This window comes from Egretta garzetta, unplaced genomic scaffold (assembly GCF_000687185.1).
Source record: "Egretta garzetta isolate BGI_Z169 unplaced genomic scaffold, ASM68718v1 scaffold481, whole genome shotgun sequence".
Classification (NCBI taxonomy): domain Eukaryota; kingdom Metazoa; phylum Chordata; class Aves; order Pelecaniformes; family Ardeidae; genus Egretta; species Egretta garzetta.
This window is the reverse complement of record NW_009258681.1, coordinates 117,283-133,880: the sequence shown is the minus strand read 5'-3', so window position 1 is coordinate 133,880 and position 16,598 is coordinate 117,283. Positions and strand designations below refer to the sequence as shown.

Sequence of the window (16,598 nt, the reverse complement as noted above, 5' to 3'; positions counted from 1 at the left end):
CAACCCCCCCAGCAGCCAGGATGCAGTGACACAGCTGAAGATCTAGGAAGGAGAGGGCAGCACAGTGCGCTTTCTACATGGGTTATTTGGAACTGGAATAGTATATACAGAGAAATGGGGTCCTACACAGCCTTGTACATGCTCAAAACTAAACAGAAATAAAAAGTGGAAGTCCTTTGAATTCTGCCTTTTATGGTTAGCAGTTATTGGAGGAAAGTCCATTTTAGTGCATCTGAAGAAACCCCAACTTTCTTTTAGACTCTTTTGGTTTAAAAACAAAAGAAATTAGTCCTATTAATGTGTCTGTATTTCTACTTCATGTACATTAAAAAAAGAACTTTACATTAAAGGGTGTCCCTTTTTGTATTGGGTGACATGCCAGCAGTGTAGCCAAAAAGAATGTAATTGGATTATGCACTATTAAACAGCAAAATCCTGCTGCCTGCATCCTACTATGGTGTTTGGACTGTTTCACTCCTATAAAACAGGCCGATTCCCTTCTTTTCCCACACTAGATCAAAAGTGTGGCTATTCCTATAAAATGGGTCTCAAACATAGTGGGAGAATCAGAGAAAGCATCACTGACTCCCCCAGAGCGCGGCACATTCAGCACCTTCCTACCCCACACCAGGAATGGAAGAGCGACAAGGACACCACAGGGTTCTCGTCAAGTCACTTAAAACGTACACTTTATCTTCCAAGATTACCTAAGTAACGAGATTAAGAGGCAGACCACCGGAAACAGCTGCTTTTGAGCTCAGCCTGACTCAAAGGCTCAGAACCAAGACCCTCAGCATTTCGAAGTACACACTAAAGCAGAGTTTGGGATCTCAGAGTTGTGGCTGACTTGCAGTTCACCAGAAGAGCCTGCGACCATTTTCTTGTCCTGACAGACCATTAACCACCCCATCCTCCTCATGGCTGCATAAGGGATACAACAGTTCTCTCTTGAGATGCTTCCAGTAGTTCAGAGTGACAGAACATGTGTGCATGCATGCACATGTGCGTGCACATGCATGTCTGGGTGGTGAATGGGATCATTTTTAAATTACATTATATTTTCAGCATGAAACATACAATTTCAATTAACTCATCTACAAAAACACCAATGTGAATAGTTTATTGTTTACATATAGCTCCAAATTTTACTGAGGGCGAGGGAGTCAGGGAAAATGAAAGATTAAAAATTTTTCCTGACTTGCAAAAATAAAGAGCTTCATTTATCCTCTGTGTCCCCTTCCAAGTCTCCCAATAAGTGCCTCCTGCTAGAAGTAGGAAATGCTAGGTGGGGTTTAGAGGGAAGGGTTGTTACTCTTTGAGATGTCAAACATTTTACATGACTGCAGTGCTAGAAACTGCATACAGAGGGGCACAGGGGAGGGAAAAGGACATACATTTGAAAAAAAAAAAATTCGGAAAGATGGTTTTACTGTTACACATATTCTGTCCACATTATCAGCAAAGTAAGGCTCTTTTTAAATTATGAAAAGATTTTGTGCATGTTTTCCCCTCTAAAAAACACCTGTAAATGATTTTAGCTGTAAAATGTTTCAGGATTGTGAAGAAAACAAAAACGCAAAACAAAAAAAAAAAAATCCAAAAAATAAAGACCAGGCTTCCTAAAAAATAAAATAAACCAAAGAAAATCCCTCTAAATCTACAGCAATATTTTAACTGGAAAAAGGTCCATTTTCTCTGGTTCGTCAGTATAAAAGGTTCCTTTATTTATATATATTTCAGTTTTTAGGATGCAAGTTCATCTTGCTCATCTTCTCATGTATGGTCCATTGAGAGACTGCTTGGGCACCCCAGCAGCATTCATGTAGCTGTGATGGGAGGGGCCAGTGTACATCATGTTTCCATGAGGATTTGGCTGCATAGGCTGCTGGGTATAGGCCTGGCTCCCCATCATTCCCATCTGCATCTGCATAGGATACTGTGCTGTCTGGTTCATGTAGGCAGGGTTACTATGGTAACTGCTGTTCATCATAGGCTGTGTCATTCTGTAGCTGTTCATGGCGTTCAGGGTGTTCATATTCATGGAGTTGACGTTGTAAGGGGTGGTTGGCATTAGGTTGACTCCCATGTTCATACCCCGCTGAACAGCTAACGTACGAGGACCAGCCTGCATGGCAACTGCGGGCGGGCTGCGGCCGTAGAGCTGCTGCTGGTGTGCAGTTGCAGAGGGCAGTGGTGCTGATTTGGAGCGAATGGAAATGTGCCCCTTGACTGGCATTTGCCCCTGCAACCTCTGTGTATGTGGAATACCAATGTTGGTAGCAGACATGTTACACTGAAGCAGAGGTGACGTGAGGTTCATGGTGGTGGACGCCAGGTTTGGTGGGGGTGTCATAGTGGCTTGTGCTTGTGGTGTGCCTGCTAATGGATGAGAGGGAGCTAGCTGAGCCAGTCCTGTGTTGGACAGAGAAACGCTGGTTGCATAGGAAGTCACAGCAGGAGAATGGCTATAAGGCATGGCATGAGGGTCCATAATGGTGTTTGTCAGCTGCTGCAACTTGGCTAAACTGAACGTGGCTGATGGTTGTGAATAGCTCCCAGCACCAAAATCCCCCGGAATCCTCTCGTAGATACTTATGTTACCAGTGCTTCCCGATTCAGGTATTTCCATGATCATAGGTGCTGGGGTGAAGCTGTTGTTCATGCTACACTGGGACAGTGGAGGCTGCTGCTGGGGCGGAGGTGGGGGCTGTGGCTGCTGTGACTGAGGCTGCTGCTGTTGTGGCTGCGTTGTTGGTTGCTGGTTACTTGGAGGCCTTTCTACTACACAGCTCTGAGGTGACTTGATATTGCAGTTTGCTGCAGGCTGAACAGTGTTTTGCTGCATCATGCTGCAACTGCTGCCAATGTTTGCCATTTGCTGAGTGACAACACAACTGTTCTGAGTGAGGCTGCTAGAAGAGGACAGTCCTCCATATGAACAGCTGCTCTGGGAAGAGTTATTTCCACAAATGCTCCCTCCCATAGTGGAGTCATAGCTGCTGGGGTTTTCATAATTCTCTGTAGTGCTCTCAATGCTGCCAAGGTCACTGAAGCCACTATCCACCACCTGCTGAGAGTGGTCCGATACTGAAGGCACATCCATCATGGGACTGGTCTCCATGTTCTGCATAGAGGGTGCGGACAGGGATCCTTGCTCAGGACTTATCTGGGTGTAACTGTTCTCCAGAGCAGGCACATTTGGGCTGCTGACAGAACGTACAGACTGGCTGGGGTGGGACTGAACAGAGGATATTGGACTGTTGTGTTCTGAGGCCTGGCAATCTTCAACCATTGATATCTGAGGATCCTCCTCAGTCTGGGTGTAACTCTGCAAAGTCTGACAAGCTGCGAGAGTTTCTTCGCAGTCCTGGTACGCTACATCATGCTCGTTGCTTTCCTCCTGTGTCAGGGACTGGACTGCTTGAACAGTTTCAAGATCTAGTTCACTATGAGGAATCTCTTCCTCTTCCTTTAATTCAATTAACCCTTCTTTATTACTTTGCTCTTCTTCGTGATCATCTTCAGACCCAGGGACATGATCTGTGGCCAATGATGTCTCATTGGAAGCCTGCTCTTCCTCAGAATCTGCCTCTGCTTCATCTTTTTCTTTTGCATCGTCTCTACTGCTTGGTATGTTTGTTTCTAAAAAACATTCTTGCACCTGAGGCTCCTCCTTCACCCCTTCTCTAACAGGCTGTTCCTCCAATTCTTTTTTCTTCACAGACTCCAGATGACCGTCATCTTCGTCATCAGCATCATGATCTTCATTTTCATTTGTCACTACTGCAACTTCCTCCTCTTCCTCATGGTCATGCTCAGGTTCATCTAGTTCTTGCTGTTCTTCTTCTGATTGCCTTTGCTCTTCTAAAATCCGTGGCTTCTCCTCTACCTCCTCTTCTATCTCAGGCTCTTTTACTTCTGGCACTGGACTGCTGTTGCTGTCCACAGGAGAAACTGCTCTTACTTCACTGCTGGCTATATCTTCTTCTTCTCCCTCTCCTACCTCTTCTGCTTCCATATTCACATCTTCCTCTTTCCTTTCCTCAATAAGAGGCAGCTCTTCCTTCTGCTCGACGCTTTCTTCTTTATCTGAAATTTTGGGCTTACGCCCTAGTTTTGAATTAGCTACCACTGCATCAACTCCTTCATCCTCAACTGATGGTGGCACCTTTTCCCGGTTCGGTTTAAAACCTGGTTTTCGACCAGGTCTTTTCTTCCAGTGGACTGGTTTTCGGCTTTTCCCTTTTGGCCATCCCTTCTTCTTTTTCATGGGTGTAGAAGTATCTGGCTCAAGTGAAGAATCCTTTGCTTCACATTTTCTCAGCATAGATAATGGTTTCAAAGTTGGGTTACCTGAAAACACAAATTGAAAGATACTGTTCAAGCATTTTTTGTTTGACCTGAGCATTTACGGAAGCTTTCCCAAGCATTCCCATCATGTTTATCAACTTCATATATCAACACTAGCTTAGAGATTTATTGTGAAGGGTATGAAGAGGGATCAAGGTCTGCTCATTACCAATCACATTGCACATTACATTTTCAAAGAACACCGATGCTTTCAAGATTTTGCATGGTCAAAGCTCCGAGCCTTTAATGCACAATTCAAATTAAACACTAGGCTATACGATAAAGTCCTGGAAAGACTCACCACCCTTACAAATGTTATTTATACAGTATATTCACCAATGAAAATGTTCCAGTGCAGGGGAACACATGGGAGTTGCAATAAAAGCATGTTTCTATTTAGATCTGTATTTTGTGCATTTGCTGAAGAAAGGACATTTTCCCACTTTTTTCATGGCTAATTGGCTAGAATTTTTTTTTTTTTTTTAACATGAGAAATCATTAAAAGGAGGCTGAATTTCCCTCTCATCTGACTTTTATTTGATGAAGCAAATTCTGCATTTCAGTGACTTTCCAAACAGTAGAATAGGTTCAGAGCTTATGCAGCCAGAAAGGAATGCGATCATTTACTAAGAACTTACTGAATACTGTAAGGCATTCCTTGAATTAGTTTTGTTTTGAACCTGTCAATTAGGATACTCAGTGACAGTTTACCAACAGTCAGCTGGTAAACTACTGCAACAGTTAGTCATTGACGCTAGTTGATACTCACACTTTACCATCTGAATTTCTGTCTTCAGGCACTGAATTTGCTTTTGTATTAGTTTTCCTTTTATCTGCTAGGCAGAAAAATCTCTCTTAGCAAATAACAGTTTTCACCCAAGTAACTTGGAAATTTATCAAGTCACTCTTTTGCCTCTGCTTTCTTTTAATCTATCATTACAGAACATCTGTTCTAGTGTGTTAATCAGCCCACGACTGTTCTTTGAACTATTCCAGTTTATCAATACTACTATCAAGTGAGAATAACTGAGTAAAGATGGTTATAGTAGTTTCACCAAAGCTAAATAGAGATGACAGAATGTCTCTACTCCACTTGAGATTCCCTATAGATTTCATATGTTTAAGGATCATCTGAATCTCTTTGGCTTTGAGCTAGAAAACCATGCTGATCACTGGACATGACCTTCAAATACTCTCTCATAAACTTTGTCAGTGAATTGCCCTTCACTTCATTTACCAAATCTCCTCCTTTTCTGTCAGCTGCCACATTATTTTTTAATCTATCCATAAAATAGCAGTACAGGCAGACATACGACCCAGACCAATCTCCCTTAGAACAGAATAGACTAGTTCTGTTGGAAGGGACCCACAGTGATCATCTAGTCTAGCTGCCTTGCACCCCACTAATAACAAAGCTGCTTAATTACTCCTTGTTTGCAGCTTGATTTAATATGTATTAGCTTGATTCTGTAACATCTCAGCTTAAGCAGATGGTTTTGATGAAGTCAAATACTCCTCAAAACACCAAGTAGGTAACATCAATTACCCTTATTAACCAAGCTGTAGTCTTGTAAAAATATATCCTTGTCTGACAAACACATTTTTCACATACCAGTGTTCATTTGTATTGAGCAAATAACCCTCCCTGGACTTTCTACTGAGTAATAAGCCTACTATTTAAATCAGGATGAATGTCACACTGATGGGCCTGTAATTAGATTGGTCATCCCACTATATGGATATAAGATCCATTTCCCCCCCGATATTCAGAGTACATTTATTCACATTTCCGCCCTTTCTACCATCTTAAAAAAGGTTATTGATTCCACACTATGAATTTCCCAAGAAAATCTGTTTTAAGTCCACAGTTATGCAACAAAGATAAAACTAAATAATGTGCTCCTAGTAGTTCACAAACACTTCTTAAAACCGAATCATAGGTCAGCAGTTACTCTTGCTTGCCCTTTGCTCAGACAGGCATTTACTCCGAGTACCTCCGATGAGAAGCATTCTGAAAAAAATTCTGGGTATTAAAAACTGAATTTAAAACAAATTCTGAATTCAAAATTCAACAACTCCTTGAAGTCAGCCATAAAACAAATATTTGGAATGTGAATAAAGAAAGGATCTGCCACAGTCAGCATATCATTGGGTGGGAAGAAGGAAACACTACTTTCATAGTATTTGTTAAAGCATTAACACTTACGCCCTAAAAAAAAAAAAAAAATCCACCTCTTTAAAAAAAAATTTAAATTAAAAAAATCACTATATCTCTTCCCCTTTTACATTTCTTATCTACTGCAGAGGATTAGATTTACCTCCTCTTAGGTAAAGAAGCTTTGCTATTACCTGTACTGTCATGGATTTAATATTTTTAGGAATACAAAAAAACCCCCACCCCTAAATGATCTTATGATAGCAGACTCCCCTTATAATAATGTAATTATTAAAGGTGTCCAGTCTGGGCTCCCCAGTACAAGACAGACATGGAGCTACTGGAGAGAGCCCAGCAAAAGGCCACTAAGATGCCTAAGAGACTGGAGCATATCTCTGATGAGGAAAGGCTGAGAGAGCTGAGACTAAAGAGAAAGCTCAGGGGGCGATCTTATCAATGTGTACCAATAGCTTAAAGGAGGCTGTAAAGAAGATGAAGCCAGGCTCTCTTCAGTGGTGCCCAGTGCCAGGACCAAAAGCAATGCGCACAAACTGAAACACAGGAGTTTCCATCTGGGCATCTGAACACATTTCTTTACTGTGACTAAGTACTGGAACAGGCTGCCCAGAGAGGTTGTGGAGTCTCCCTCCTTGGAGATATTCAAAAGCCATGTTGGCATGGTCCTGAGCAACCGGCTCTTGGGAGTCTTGCTTAAGCAGTGGGGCTGGACAAGATGACCTCTAGAGGTCCTTTCCAACCTCAAGGGACTGTGATTCTGTGAATTTTACCATATGCATTTGACACCGTCTTCGCAAAAGAATATGGATTTGATGACCACTCGAGATTCCACGTGCATCCTTTTTTACAATACTGAGAAACATTTATAAGTGCTCATTCAGTTGCACTTAGTTAAACATCAGTGTGCAAACAAGCTTGAACAGAAAATCCTTACAGTATTCACATTCACACTAAAACTTACGGGTAGAACTAGGAAAAGCAAAATAATACAGCCCAGCTTATTAGTGACCTCCATCTTCCCCCACGCAACACTAATCAAGTTGCACAGAATGCCTAACCCTTATTAAATACTGGCCTCAAATCACCACACCACACTATCCATTCTCACTGTAGCCCTGACAGCAATCAGAACCAATTCAAACTATCATCAGGCACTAAATTTAAGAGACTGCAATGTTACATTTCAGGGAAATCATAAAATACTTTCAGTACATTGCCTCACCTAGAGATTAAGTTCTCGAGGAAAAATCTAACCCAAACCACCCTTAGTCAGAAAGTTTAAAAAAAAAAAAAAAAAAGGGGGGGGGGGGGGAATTATAAGCAGGTTTCCTAACTCATGGTTATGATTAAAACAGTCAAACAGTCTAAATCTGAACCAAGCATTAATGACTGCAATTTCTGAATTGCCATAAGCCAGTGCTGCCCCTCCCAACCCAGCTTAATTTTTTATCAAAAAAGGCCAGCTGTTTATGATGACTGATTATCCCTGTGGGCTAACATGTTTAGGTACCTGAAAGTATATTGTATTTTCTCTATACTCATTACAGTTTTAATATGTATATGTAAAGGGACCTGCATTAAAGGCATAAGCAGCCAACAGATACTGTTTGATGTCAGGAGCAGCAATAACCTAAATTGGTGCGCTTACTACTTTATTCTGTCAGAGGTTCTGAAAAATTTGCAGAAGTTGAGAAGAAAAGCAACACAAAGGAACAGAAAGCACTACATTACAAGTGGAGAGTAAGAAAGTAAAGTATTTCTGAAGTAGATGAGCAAGAAATTTATCATTGTAGTATATAATGGGTGTGAGTTAAAACTTTCCAAAAACCATTTCTGATCCCTGGGCACTCACTAGACTATTTGTAGTCCGCAAAAGATGGCTAAAAACCACTGATGTATTTTATAAAGCAATATATGCATGTGGAATCTCTAAAGGGATCTGCATCTCCACCAGAAAAAATCCAGAAGAGCAGACATGAAAAAGACTGAAAACCACGTATCTAACAGATCTTCACCCAACTCTATAGTCTTATTAATGGTGCTGGAGTACCATAGAAGTTTCTTACATGAGTAATCTGATCACAATAGAGTTAGAAAACCAGTGGCATAAGCTGACTGTGCATATATTCCCACTAAGCAAACTTAATGCTGCATCAACACATTTGCACTAAATTTACATAGTTATATGCTGCTATAAGGATTTAAGGGTAAATGGATAGTATACATGGCTATAATCATACTGATGCTTTCAGTATTTAAGTACTTTTAAAGAAAAATTTTCCTCTGCTAACCGCAGGTTAGTTGAAAGCCATAAATTAATGAGTTCATGCCAGTAATGATTTTTTATTGTGGGAATAATGGCACCATACTTCTCTTTCACACAGTTCTTTGTTTTTATTTGGCTGACTGCCTTGCACTACGTAGACCATCAAGAGAACCGAACATGTAACGACCATAATGAAGATTACTAACGGAGCATCTGAATGACAGATGTTTCTTTTGAACTGTCAGTGCACTCTAAGTAACCAGTTCCAACCAAATAATTTTATTTTATGAACTGAAGGCTCAGAGAACATTAAGGAGATATGAGAAGCTGAGAGGCAGGACATGCAAAGTGATGAAGAACATGATCTCAAAAGAGACAATTTATTATTCCTCTGTGTTATGGAGAACTGAGAGCTCTCCAACTCATTTCTGTTTTATTTCCATAAGTGACCCTGCTGCACAGATTTTTTTCCACAATCACAGATACCAATTCCATTAGGAAGAGCTGAATCAAAAGGATACCCTGTGATCAGGTCATTGCTAATAAGACAGTTGAAAGCATGCACCACATTTTCATAAGACTAGGGAATGTTTGAGGCTGTTTTGACTGGTAATCTATGCCTAACCCTACCTTTTGGCTAGAAGTTACAAGACAAGGTAAGCAGCTTGTTCCATCATGAGCTAGTATCATCTGACACTCACACACTAGCTATATCAAACTTTCAACAGCATACCACCAAACATACCATTAGTGTCATCAGACTCCTCCTCATCTTTGGACTTCCTCTTAGAAGAGGGTCTATGCCTGAGTGTGTCTGGTGGGGCTAAGTGCCGAAAGTATCCACTGGGCAAAAGTTCACTCTCCTCCTCTTCATCTTCTTCCTCCTCTTCCTCCTCCTCAATCTCAAATGTAGGCTCTAATCGGGGCATTGGTCGTTCAGAGTCCGAGTCCTCAAATGGTTCATCCAGCACTTCTGTGGTCTCTGAGATTGTTTCAGTGACAACAGGTTTCTGAAAGTGGAAGGTGGGAGAAGACAGATTATCACGTGCAGTAGAAATAAAACACTAATAAATAGAAAACATGAACAGCAGAGTTCAACAGTCTAAGCAGGACCAGAGGGCTCCCTTCTGGAATCCAGATTTCACTAGAATTAGTGACTGGCATCAGTTAGACAGATGTCAAATACAATGCAAGACGACAGACTTCCATGAAGATTGCTAGATTGACATTTGTGTAATGGTATAAACCATTTAAACAGCTGAAGCTAACAGCCCATCCATAACAGCTGAAAGTTCAAAGAGTACAACATAGATGTGAATAGTTTAGAATAAGCTGCAAAGATGATATAGAACTTTTTAGTGCAGCATCCCACAAAGAGGGGATTTTCTTGGTCACGTTAACAGAATTCACATTTCTGTGGTAAAACATTCCAAAGACTTTATGCTGCGATTTTAGCTGTTTAAATAGCATTTGTGTTTTGCAAGCTTCTTTTAAAAGCAGGACCATATTTCTATTTTGTGTGACTGAGTAGAACTTTAATAACCAAGGTGGAAATATCAAAAGCACAAGGCAGAAGTTAGAATTAAAAAAACCCACAACCCACCTCTGATTCAACAAAACACACCACTACAGAACAGTAAAGCATCCTCCAGAGAGAGTTCTGGAACACCAAGCAGATGCTACCTGTACACTTACTACACACCCCATGAATTGCACAATCCTTCAGAAAGCACCAACATACTGACAAAATAGACTGCATGATATATTCAGAGATAACAAGAAATAAGGTACACACCTTTCGTTTTAATGTTGGCTTGGTGAGAACAGGTGGAGAGCTTGATCGAGGACTCACAGGCTCATCATCTTCCTCTTCACTACTCTCACTGTAACACCTTAGAAGAGCCCTATCGCTGTCACTGTAGCGGCAGGGTAATCTGTCGCTGTCCTCTGGGAATCTACACTTCAGCGGCTCTGTGTTCTTTTTCAACTGCCCTCTCCACCTCTCCATACCTTCACTGTACCGCCGACGGGGAATTCCAGATTTTTCACCTTTGCCATACTGTCCCTGGGAAACTGCAGATTTTTCCTCATCTTCAGCATACCTGCCCCTTGGGGCTGGAGACTTCTCCTCACATTCACCACATCTTCCTTGCAAGGCTGCTGACTTCTCCTCGCAGTCACTGCACCGGCCTCGTGAGGCTGCTGATTTCTCCTCACATTCACTGCATCGCCCACTGGGAACTACTGTTTTGTCCTCAATGGGCAATATTGGCTCCTTCTCACAAAAGGGATCCCGAAGTTTTTTGCCCTTGCGGTTCCATCGACCTCTTCGTGATGGCTGACTGTTTGCAGGAAGACTATCCAGCGGAAAAATGTGCTTGTTTGGCCGTGCAGAATTGGCTGGAGCAACAATGTCTGGTTTTTTTTCACTTTCTGTAGGTGAGTAAGGCTCTTGCTCTTTCTTCTCCCATGACACAGATTTTACCATCTGATTTAAATAAAAACAAATAGATTTCACATTTCCTATTTAAGCATCCATGTCTATCCTGAATTTGATTCCACAAAAGCTTTTGAGCAAGAAGTCAAAAAAGTTCAATAAGAATGACTCTTACGAATCTGAGAATAACAAAAGAATTGACCTTTACAAGATTCTAACAGTGCTAACTGCTATTCCTTTCCTCCCAGGTAATAATGTACCTCAATTAGCTTCAATTAATGACTTCAGTCAGCAGCAGCCACCCAGTGGCCTGCTGGAACGCAAACATCATCTTGCTACATTCAAACATAGTATTTGTGTAATTTTCAAGAAAAAAAATTGAGATAAACTTGAAGCTATTTTTCTGTTAAAATGCACAATTAGTTTAATGTAAATACAGTAACAGCACATAATTTGCCTCAGTATTCTAGTCAGTGCTCATCACCTGATGTGAGTGCACAACCCTTCAAGGACAGCAGCCCAGATTTCAGAAACCTCCAATGCTCTGTGGGCAGTAATTCTAAAGCTATCGGGGGTTTTGCAAAAGTACACAGCAAAAACCTTCGGTGAAAGATGTTAGATATTTTTCTTGATTCATTTCTATTTATGCTATTTGTCACTTACAGAAATACTGTGTCCTTCAAATGTGAATCCATTTCAATAATTTGGTAAGTGACCAGGTTGCTTGAGAGTGGGAGGCAGGTTTTTTTGTTTGTTTTTTTTGTTTTTTTTGGTTTTTTTTTGTTGGTTTGTTGTTTTTTGTTTTATTTTGGTTGGTTTGGGTTTTTTTGTTTTTTTTTTTTAATGCCACCCCCCCCCAACACATACTGCAAAAATCATGAAGGGTAGAAAGAGCCTTTTTACTCTTTTCAGATAGTCTTTAACTTTTCTCTAGGCTATGCCTCAATGTTTCTCCCTATTTTTAGTTTCTAATCTGAAACTATAAAGATACATAAACTAATCATGACTACATTGCTTTCTACGATTATGCCAAACGCCCAAGCTTGGCATTTGAAATCTCGCTAGCAGTGCCTGCAAGAGCATCGAGTGTAAACTGTACGCCACACAGAAGTAACAAATTCACTCTTACACTAGTCTCTGGATCCTTTTCTTTCTGCTGTTGTTGCTCTTCGTTTTCCCCATCCTCTGTCTCCTCCTCTTCATCTTCAGAGACAACGGAGTTGGAAACTATGACAGGCGTCCAACGCAGACATTCTGCATCCACATCTATAGGTCGGACATTAGTTCTAAGCTTTGCCATGTGTTCCTGGATAAGTTTCTCCCGACGAATGATCACAAATCTAAACAGTAACAATACTCTGATCAACAACGGGCTACATATGGCACATGTTGTCATGTGAAACATAAGATATTGCAGAAGAATCTGTGTACTCTCAGTGCTGCCATAAATAACTTCAGAGAGGACAAGAAAGCTCATCAAAATTGTACAATTTGCAGTACCATCAGAGAAAGCATCTTAAAACTGAGAAAATGGTGTTAAATTCTTTCAAGTTCTTGTTAATGATGAAGCCATTATCCTTCCCTGGGTAGCGTTCAGCTGCTGAGTATCACTTTTATTATGTGTTAAATGGACAAGGGATATGACATTTGGGGAACAGGCAACCTAAGGTAAAAGATACTGAATGGTAATAAAAGGACTGCTTTAAAAAGTTACAGTCTCATTAACAGAGTGGATTTTATTCAGAGGGCTGGGAATAATATCACTGATTAAAGTATACTGTGAAATGAAGACATAAAACTGTTCGCAAATAACTTCAAGTTTTCCAAATAAGCTCCAAGTTTAACATAAAACACAACAGAATACTACCCCACTCTCCAAACTGCCATGCTCTGATTCAAGAATAATTCCCCGTATTTCACTTGACTTGCACTCCCAGCTGGGCAAGCAGACAACCTCTATACTGTATCCACACACCTCATTTCCCTCAGTGATCTATGCCACTGTTCAAGCATCCCATGTTAATTCACACAGTTCATGGTATCTTTGAGGCACAGAGAAAAGGGGGGAAACAACTGTCGACTCATTGACTGGAAAAAGGAACATATTTCCCTCTAGGGAAGGGAAGTTATTGTTCTTTGCTCAGTTTTGTGAGTACGTTAGACTGATTATACTGAGGGACCCCAAGAGAACATGGCCAAGAGACCAGCTTGCTTTCTCTCACAGCTGCAAATTACTCAGAAGTGCCACAGCTGCAGAGCTACACAGCTGGAAGTCTGACCCAGCTTTGGCACTGAACAATTCTTGCATCGCACGTGAGCATCATAAGTCTCTACAGCCAGTATTTGGACACTTATGTGTCTTAAATAAAATCAAGCTTATTAGATGTGACTTTTCTCCAAACACTTAAATTTCATTCAAATACATCTGAAGCTATTTGGAAATAGAACATGACTCCTGTACTCACTGATCACCACGGAAGTCAAGCATTCGTAGGTGATGTAGAGTGGAAGTGATATCTTGAGGGCAGATTCCAGTCAGCTTACTCAATTTCTTGATGCTTAATTGCTTGTCATGTTGATGATAAAGGCACTCCAATATTACACTTTTCCAATAAGCCATATATGAGAGGCGCCCCAGGTCTGACAGGGGCTTCTCTGGAGATCCTGCTTGACCCTCACGCTTTGAAAGCAAATAGCCTAAAGATACACAAGAAAAAATTTTCAAAAAATTAGCATGTGTGTCTTCTGTTTCCACCTCAACGTCTATAAAGGCATTTTCCCAGAAAATAGCTGAATACTGCCTACAATATATAGATTACAATTTTGAAGGGTACACTGAGTGGTCAGGCCGATTTTTTTTTTTTTTCCTCCGGTTTAAACACCTGTTACTCAATGATAGAGTAGGAGATTTCTAAACTACACTGCCATCAGACATTGGCTATGGGCAATGCCACGAGATGGCAGCAGTTGCCTACGTAGAAACTACACTAAGCCTGAAGTACACAGTCTGCTAAGTATCTTCCAACTGCAATAGCAATTTTGAAGATGACAGAAGGAAAACATGTTTTAGCCATTTACAACTCATATGGCAAACTATTTTCTTGAAAATTCTCTACTGTCAAATTTCAGTGCCATACTGGTGAGTACCAAGCTCTGTCTGCAGAGACTTAATTAATTTAAGACACTGCACAGGTTCAATAATGACCAAGAGGTTACATCTTCCCCAGTATGGCAAAGGAGGGAGGGGGAACCAGATGACAAATGTGTCTTCTCATTGCTGCTCTAAAATAGCCCACATTTATTGATTTCTCAAGATACGCCATTGACTTGCTTTGGTTCACCAGTATTTTCAGGACAACAACAGCTTATCAGCAAAACTTATATTTACCAGCAAAAGCATTCTAATCTAATTATACTAATAGGGTTCTTCCTCCAGACATTAGCTCCAAAATTAGCATGTCCACAGGGAGGGCTACATTAGCTTGCACTCAGCATAGTACGAGAGATATAGTTACAGTGGCAAGTTTCCCTGTGAACTCGCTGAGATCCGTGTATGAATCTGAGAATTGCTCAAGTACTCAGAGCCTAAGTATGTCTGGTTTTGTTGCTCTCAAAGCTAAATTAAAACATAACTATGACTCCCTTTTGCTTAAGACACTCATTCACCTACTCAAGCTGCTAAAGGTTTCAACAGACCATGCAGTTTTAGGGTTGGCTTTCTGTAGAAAGAACTACACGCACAAGGTAAGCTTTGCTAAAAACACTATACTGACACATGCCTATAGTTTCCACTGTAAGTTGCTTACACAGGAAACATGTGAATTAGGGGGAAAATGATCAATTTGTCCTTAGAATTGAAGCCTTCCAACAATAAGAGTAAATTGTGAAGTTCAGATGATTTTGTGGGCTTTAGAATCCTTTGTGCCAAGATGGTTTTTAATTTGAAAAATATCTTCTTCCACAGTTAAGCCTGTCTTTAAAATACAAAAAGACAAAGACTAAAAAAAGTGAAGAAAAAGTTCCTTACTGAAGTCAATTAGGAACCTGCCATAGCCCTTACGCTGGTATTGTGGAAGAATCATTATACAGGAAACATTGTACTTCTGTTGGCAGTGTTTTTCCTGTTGGGAAAAAAGCAGCAAATTAAAAAAAAAAAAAAAAAAGACCAGTGAGAAATAGTAGAAGTTGTTCTGTACAAGTCCCTGATTATTTCTATAGCAAAAACTGGGATAGAAAGCCACAGTCAAAGTTTCTTAGGAACAACGTATATGAGACAAGAAAAGACTAAACGGGAGAACAATATTAAAACTCTATTACCATAATTTCAGATCAGAAAAACAAAAAGAATGAAACCTTGATATAACTTCCTTCTGCTTAGATACAATACAGTAAAGAACATGGGCTGCAGAGCAGATAATGTTCAAAGCATAAACCTGAAGGCAGATAAATTCACTGAAAAAGATTGCAGTATTCCAGTGAATCTTCAAACATTATAACCATAACATACTGAAATCCATTCTCAAATCAGCTGTTCTGAAGACTGAAATGAAACGGTTCGATGAAAGCTATTTTTAAATAAGTAAAATGACTACAGATAAAAATCTTAAGAAAAGGCCTATCTGAAATCTTGGCCCTATTCCGTCAAAAAAATAAAAGGTTTGAAATGAGGTGCAAAATTGCCAAGCTTGTTTGGAAAACAATGTATTTACTGAAGGAAAGATGAGATAGAACTACTTGGTAATAATGTTTATCTTGCAAACAGTACTACCCATCACCACCAAGAGGACAAAGTCATTTGTAGAGTTGGGGGTTTTTTGGCTACTAGCTGGAGTACAAGTTCCTTAGAGAATATATGCTATTCGACATTATGAGGAAACGAGGTTTTATTAGTTGGTGTAGCTGGTGGTCTCCGAATGTGACATAAATAAAATCTGGTTGTAACAGATGGCTATACCTGTATTACGTAATGTATTATATAAAATGCAAGGGCCTAAATTACAACAATTTAAAGACTCTGAAGCAGCATTTCTCACCATAGCAAATGCAGTTCCAAGTCTGAAGTACTCAAATACTTGCCTTGGAAAAGTAGCCAACAAGGTGACAGCCCTTGACATCATTCTGTGTCAGCACGTAGAAAAGAAATGGCTCCACATCGTAATAGAGTGTCTTATGGTCCAGGAAGAGTTTGGCTAACAAGCACAAATTCTGGCAGTAGATAGTGCTGACATTGCCATCAACCTTAGAGAAATCAGGAAAAGTTTTGTCACTTCATTTGCTGTCATGCAAGGACATGCTTCATCCGGGTATCCCTGTATGTTTGAAATGCCTGACATGAGAAGATGACTTCTCTGTCACACGTAGTGTTTCAAACG

The 16,598-nt window shown here is 40.4% G+C and overlaps 1 protein-coding gene across 1 annotated transcript in view; it reads right to left on the bottom strand.

Moving 5' to 3' along the window:
* Positions 1–10: 10 nt before the first annotated feature.
* The window catches only part of KAT6A (lysine acetyltransferase 6A), a 49,136-nt gene continuing 32,548 nt past the window's right edge, over positions 11–16,598 (bottom strand). The window contains exons 11-17 of the mRNA XM_035888684.1: positions 16,303–16,464; positions 15,254–15,347; positions 13,692–13,923; positions 12,356–12,566; positions 10,585–11,277; positions 9,535–9,853; positions 11–4,353 (exon numbers count right to left, since the gene is read on the bottom strand). Coding sequence (XP_035744577.1) covers positions 1,766–4,353; positions 9,535–9,853; positions 10,585–11,277; positions 12,356–12,566; positions 13,692–13,923; positions 15,254–15,347; positions 16,303–16,464 — 4,299 coding nt within the window. The 3' untranslated portion in view covers positions 11–1,765. The remainder of the gene's footprint in view (positions 4,354–9,534; positions 9,854–10,584; positions 11,278–12,355; positions 12,567–13,691; positions 13,924–15,253; positions 15,348–16,302; positions 16,465–16,598) is intronic.